Raw genomic sequence first — 7165 nt, 5'->3', positions numbered from 1 at the left:
ATAAAAAGAACCCAGCCAAAATGAACCCCAAGTATAAGATTTATATACTACCAGAACAAAAGCAATTATACAGAAGCACTGACAGAAGAAAAAGAAGGGAAGGTGGTTATAAATTCTCAGAGTGGGTGAGGAAGGTTATTTTGATTCTTCCTGGATGTATCTTGATATCTTTGTTAAAGGACTCAACTTTCCTGAGATAAAGGGGGATTAAAACTGGTTTATGTATAGAGGTAGCATTGATTGGGGAAAGAGGATTACCTTGAAGCTTATCTCTATATGAATATTAAAAAATAAACTAAACTAAAATAATAAAAAAAAAAGAAAAGCAAAGAAAAACACAGGTATATGTATTAAAAAAATTCAAGTTAAAAGGTTATTTTGGAATCTGATGTACTGAACATCTCATTGTGATGGTAAATAGGTTAAAAAGTTATATATAAAAAAAGAAAAGAATGAGAGTAGTGTGAAAGAATTAAAAATGAAAGTTGTGTTATGTAGTGGTGGTTGTCCCCTTGTTTTTTTTTTTTGTTTGTTTTTTTGTTTGTTTGTGGCTGGCTTTCTGGGCAAGGGGCCTGCTGCGCTGGTTTTCAGAGAGTCTTGCTAGAGTCCTCCTATCCCCATCAAGGGGCTGGGCTCTGAGGAAACCAGTTTTTCAGGCTTTTGTTCTCTGGAAGTTTTTTGGTTTATTTGTTTGTTTGTTTCTCCCTTGGTGGCTTTTGGACATTCTTTGGAGGTTTAGAGGAAAGCAAACTGCACCCAGACTTCCATCTCAGAGAGAAGCCTTGGTCTGTTCCCCTCTGGGTACTCTAGAGTACATAAATTCCCCCTCTGCCACTGGCAGAGCGCATCCCTAGTCATGGTATCTGGGGTCACAGGAACTCCCACTTGTACCCAAAACCATGAGAAATACTAGCTGTGGCTGTCTGGGCAGGTCCAGACCACCAGAGAGGTTCTAACCAGATATAGCACACTGAGATTTTCATGCTGGCCAGGGCTGAGAGTGCTCAGAATCTCCCGGTCCTAGAGAGCACCTGCTAGCGCCTGCATGGACCTCTCTCAGGGGAGGGTGTGGAGTGCGACTCAGACCCTCGTCATGCGGTGCGTGTGCAGAGTGCAAAAGACTGTGGTTCTAGAGAGCACCAGCTGGCATCCACACCAGACTCCCTCACGGGCGTCGCCACCCAGACGCTCTCAGGCATGCTGGCGGCTCAGGGACCAAGAACTGGCTTCTTTGCTGCACCCTCTGGTTAAGCGACAGTGGTGGCCATCCTGGGTCCCTGGGCTTAAGTCCCTGTCCCTAACCACCCAATTCCACCAATTTCCCCTTAAGATCTTTTGCTCTTTTTGAGTGCTTTCGAGCAGACTCCAAGTTAATGCTGGTCCCCAGTCACAGTACACTCTCATATTGAGGTATTACCTCAATGGGTAATATTTCCAATGGGTCACTTCTGGTGGTTTCTGGTGGCTCCCTCCCCCTTTTGTTTATCTTCTGATATCAGTCTGATGTTCCCACTCCACTTTACCTGTCCACTGGCATCTTCTGCCCCCGTAGAGATCCAGAATGTATAAATCTTTTTTTTTTTTTTAAAGATTATTTATTTATTTATTTGACAGACAGAGATTACAAGTAGGCAGAGAGGCAGGCAGAGAGAGAGGAGGAAGCAGGCTCCCTGCTGAGCAGAGAGCCTGATGCGGGGCTCGATCCCAGGACCCTGAGATCATGACCTGAGCCAAAGGCAGAGGCTTTAACCCACTGAGCCACCCAGGCACCCCTAATTCTTTTTTTTTTTAATTAACTTTTGAGAGACACTTCATTTCTTTTTTTCTTTTTTTTTTTTTTTTAAAGATTTTATTTATTCATTTGTCAGAGAGAATGAGCACAGGCAGACAGAGAGGCAGGCAGAGGCAGAGGGAGAAGCAGGTTCCCTGCTGAGCAAGGAGCCTGATGTGGGACTCGATCCCAGGACCCTGGGATCATGACCTGAACCAAAGGCAGCCGCTTAAGCAACTGAGCCACCTAGGCATCCCCAGAATATATAATTCTAATATCAGGCTGATTTCATGGGTGATCAGAGTTCTTTGGTAGATAATCAGCTCACTTTAGGGGACTGGTTGAAACAGCACCTCCTACTTCTCCACCATCTTGTCTCCTGGGTCTTGCTTTTTATCCAATCTGGTACCCTGTGGTTTTTTATTGGAGCAGTTAGGCCATTTATATTTAGAGTAACTATAGAAAGATAAGAATTTAGTGCATTGTATTATCTGTAATGTCCCTGTTTCTATAGATTGTTGTTGCTTCTTTCTGGTCTGTGTTACTTTTGGACTCTCTCTTTGCTTACAGGATCCTCTTTAATTAGAGATCACAAATTCTTTTAGTTTCTGTTTGTCCTAGAAGCTCTTTATCTGTCCTTCAATTCTGAATGACAGCCTTGCTGGAGAGAGTACTCTTGGCTTCTTGTTTTTCTCACTTAGTGCCCTGAATATATTATGCCAGCCATGTCTGACCTGCAAAGTCTCTATGAATAGGTCTGCTGGCTGCCTAATGTTTCGACATCTCTAGGTTAAGAACCTCTTGTCTCAAGCTTGTTTCAGGATTTTCTCTTTATCTCTGAACTTGGCAAGCTTCACTTTCTTTGTGTATTTAATAATTTATTCTCCTCTTCTTTTCTCTGTTCTCTCTTCCAAATACCCAACAAACAGAATTTGGACATTCTGGATCAAATTATTTTCCCCACAAATTTTCTACCTTCTTTTCTGTCTGTATTTTACTTTCTGAAACTTCTCCATAACTCATCTGCCAACAGTCCTGATGATCTCTTTTTTTTCAGCTATTGCTGAATTTATACGGTTTTATAAAATGTTGTTATAAAGCTTTTTTTTTCTTTTGTTTACCTGTTCTTTATTAAAATTTAATGGTGTTTTACTTAAAACATAATGGTTTTTCACTCAGCATAATCTCCTCCAGTCCTGTCCATGTTGATACAAAAGTTGGGTATTCATCCTTTCTGATGGAGGCATAATAATCCATTGTATATATGGGCCATATCTTCTTTATCCATTTGTCTGTTGAAGGGCATCTTGGTTCTTTCTACTGTGTGGTGACTGTGGCCATTGCTGTTATGAACATTGGGGTACAAATGGCCCTTCTTTTCACTACATCTGTATCTTTGGGGTAAATACCCAGTAGTGCCATTGCAGGGCCATAGGAAAGCTCTATTTTTAATTTCTTAAGGAATCTCCACACTGTTTTCCAAAGTGGCTGCACCAACTTGCATTCCCACCAACAGTGTAAGAGGATTCTCCTTTCTCCACATCCTCTCCAACACCTATTGTTTACTGTCTTGTTAATTTTGGCCATTCTGACTGGTGTAAGGTGGTATCTCAATGTGGTTTTGATTTGAATCTCCCTGATGGCTGATAATGAACATTTTTTCATGTTCTGTTAGCCATTTGTATATCAACCATGTACCAATGAAATAGTTTAAAAATTATGATTGGAAGTATCTTCAACATAGAATTAGCTTAGGAGATTTATCTCCTAAGATGCTAAGATGCTAAGATGCTCCTATTAGAGCATCAGAATCTAGTATATTATTCTCTACATTAGGGTTTGTCTTTCACTGGGTACCATCTATGGATGGTAACCATTAGCCTGGATTTAGAGACTCAGTTTTGGATTTGTGGTCTTCATCTTTGTGTTTATCAAATTCACTCTTCAATCATAGTCTACCTCAAGATAATATAAATGCATTAATTAGTTTAGGTATAAAATTATTATCCAGTCCTGACTAAAACGATGGGGAGGCTCACACTCTTTTCAGTAGTTTGGCCACAATTCTTTGATTTATTCTGACATTACTTCACAACACTCTATTCCAGAACAACTCAGGGTGGAATATTTCCATGTTCTTACAGCATCTTGTTGTTATGTCCATGAACATTTTCAAGTAGACCCTAGAGATTATCTGGCTCAATCTCCATATTTTATGGGGAAGGTGACTTGTGTGTTCTTGGAAGTTGATCATTTAGTTGAAGGCAACAGAAGGCTTGTCCAGTGCAAATGATTCAGGGTCTACTCTGATCCCTTTGTATTCCATTCCCACTGCCACTTCCCTAAGCCTCATTCTCTTTCTTCCAATTCCTGTAACAGTGTCTGTAGCCAGATTCCTACTCTGTGCTTGGCTTTTCCAAGCTCTTTTTTATGCAATCTATACAGAGAACTATCCCTGACTTTTTAGGGGATGCTCAATTCTACTTCATTTTCAATCAGATGAAGTCTGAACTTTGAAATAGGGACATCAGGGCAAATAGTAGCTAATCATGGTGTATAACATGTTCCATACAATGTATTTGAGATAATCTAGTCTCTTGGTTTGGGCTAAAGAGAAAGAAAATTAAAAAATCATCTTAATCATTTTAGAAGTATTTCTTCAGAAGAAAAAATAGACACATCTTAGCTAAAAAATAGGTGGTGGGTATTGGGGAGGGCACAGATTGCATGGAGCACTGGGTGTGGTGAAAAAACAATGAATACTGTTATACTGAAAATAAATAAAAAATTTAATAAAAAAATAGGTGTGAAAATTATATAAAGTTTAAAGAATGAGAACATGGAAATCTTGGTTTTAAAGTAGGTTATCAATGAAAAGATAACCTTGTAATTGACAGCACTAGTCCACCAGGAAAATGTTTAATTTTTTTTCATTAATAATGAATTAGAGAAGCAAATAAATTCTACCAACTTGAATCTTTGGAAGAATTTATAGAAATATGAAATAAGTGCACCCTTCTCTTCTACTGATATATACAAGCATTCTGTGGTCACAGCTTTTAACAAAAATATGTTATGCACATCTGAGGGGCTGGGGCTAGAATAAATAACTTAAGAATGAGGATCTGGTCAGCCTTGGGTTGCTGGGATTATTCTTTCTCCTTAGAAAATGGTCTAAGCCTGAGAATAATTCTCTTTCTCTCTAGCATGAGATTGTTGAATACATATGTAGCTATACTAAGCACCAAGAACAGCATATAAGAGCACACCTAATGCAAAGTATATATATTCCATTATGAAGGGTACTATGACCATTATTTCCTTGCACTAGTCTTGGAGGGAATGTAGACCCAAGAATTGGTACTATTTCCATCCTTTCCTTCTGAACAATAACATAATATACCTTCATGTATCATTTGAATTATCTAAATGCCTTTTGGTAAGTCATTATTAATTCTGCTGAGCCATGTTTATTGCTGAAGAGAAGTGAAATAAAAAGTGTATAAATTATTAAATTTAGGAAACTTCAAGCACATGAGAGATATCAGAGGGAAGACCCAAAAAATCAATTGTCATTCAAATGTGGAAAATTTGGAAGAAGATATGCACATCAAGGTAAAATGTAGCCTTGAAAAGTAGATTTCCGTTTTGCTAGGGATGTGCAGAGGTCATGTATGGTGGCCAGAGACAAGCACCAGAACTCTGTGGACTGCTATGTTGGTCAGAATGAGGACACAGGGTTCTCTAGGCCTTCCACTCTAAGGTCATGTGATTTTTTTTATCTTGATATTTTCATTCTGCAAATTGTTTCCCTCAGAGCCTGGTGGACCTGCTTGTTCCGCAGAGTGTAGATGACAGGGTTCAGCAGTGGGGTCACCACCGTGTTCACAATGGCAGCCTCTCTGTTCGAGTCCAGCGTGTTTGTTTGCTTTGGTTTCACATATATAAACACACAGCTGCCATACATCAGAGAGAGGACTATGAGGTGAGAGGAGCAAGTGGAGAAAGCTTTCTTTTTCTCCTTGGCTGAAGGAAGTTGCATGATTGTGACTACTATGTTGCTGTATGCAATGATAGTTATGATAATGGATGTGAAAATGATAAACAAAGCAAGAATTAAGGCCAACATTTCAACAGACCTGGTGTCAGAACAGGAGAGATGAATCAAGGGGCCAAGTTCACAGAAAAAGTGGGGGATGACATGGGGTCCACAGAAGGATAACAGGGAGACTTTTACTAGCAGACCAGTGATGAGAGGAAAGGCCAAAGCGAAGCAGGCAGTGACCAGGAGGAAGCAAGTCTTTGGGTTCATGATGGTCGGGTAATGCAGAGGCTTGCAAATGGCCACATACTGATCCAGAGACATCACTGCTATGAGGAAGAAAGCTGCTGCTCCCAGAAATAAAAAGACAAAAGCTTGTATGAAACAGGCAGGAAAGGAAATGGTTTGCCTGCCTAAGAGAAAGATGACCAGCAACTTAGGAATAACAGCACTTACGACACCACACTCCACAAAGGAGAAAATGCTGAGGAACAAGTACATAGGTGTGTGGAGCCGGGAGTCGGCACAGGTGATGGTGACTATGATAGCATTGCCTGCAGTGGATGCCAGGTATGCCAGCAGGTGCACCAGGAAGAGGACCTTTCCCAGGTGTTGGATGGTAGGGAACCCCTCCAAGGTGAATTCTTGGACAGATGTTCTATTCTCCATTTCCGTGAGCATCTCTTTCCATAGCAGTATCACTGCCAGTCTAACCTACAGTAAAGACATTGGGGAGCACAATTGTTTTAGTGGGGCATATGATTAAGTTGTTTGCCTATCTAAGAAGGTGGTTAGGCTGATAGCAAAGTGGTTTAGGCAGTTGGTTCTTGAGTCAGAAAGGCCAGATTTCAATACTAGTTCATTAATGAGTTCCAACTCCTGAAAGATGAGTCATCTTTGGAAAGGTAGTTAAGCTTTGTGGACTTCACTTTCAACCTCTGTAGAACAAAGATGATAGGATCTACATATTCATGTTCTCGTGAGAATTAAGATAAAGCATATAACTCACTTGGCATATGCCAACGTTTCCTGTGTTTTCCTCTAGGTCTAATTGTAATCATTATTAACAGAATGCTTAAATAGAACATCATAAGTAGGCAGAGGTATTGACATTTTCATAGTTATACCATTTTATTGTTTTTAATGATATTATCAATTTTAAGTAAACATAACCATAAGTTTAGTAATATTCCCTTTGAATATCCCCTTAATACTGTAACACATTTTATGGTCCATGTTGTCATCATCATGATGTGTTGACAGCTTGAGCTTGTTCTGTGCTGGTCACTGAAATTCAGTATTTCTGTTACCCGTCACAATAATCAGGAGGCCCTACTATAGACGCAGAAACT

General features: G+C 39.9%; 1 protein-coding gene across 1 annotated transcript; it reads right to left on the bottom strand.

The window, feature by feature from the left end:
• Positions 1 to 5549: 5549 nt before the first annotated feature.
• Positions 5550 to 6503, bottom strand: LOC308355468 (olfactory receptor 6C74-like; the record flags this gene model as incomplete). The annotated part of the gene is made up of 1 exon (XM_080823691.1): positions 5550 to 6503. Exon 1 carries the CDS (start codon positions 6492 to 6494, stop codon positions 5550 to 5552), a length of 945 nt encoding a protein of 314 aa, XP_080679817.1. The 5' UTR covers positions 6495 to 6503.
• Between the last annotated feature and the right edge of the window lie 662 nt (positions 6504 to 7165).

The sequence above is a fragment of the Martes martes genome, assembly GCF_963455335.1.
Source record: "Martes martes genome assembly, chromosome: 14".
NCBI lineage: Eukaryota > Metazoa > Chordata > Mammalia > Carnivora > Mustelidae > Martes > Martes martes.
Note: the sequence above shows the minus strand (reverse complement) of the source record. Positions and strands in the feature narration are given on the sequence as shown.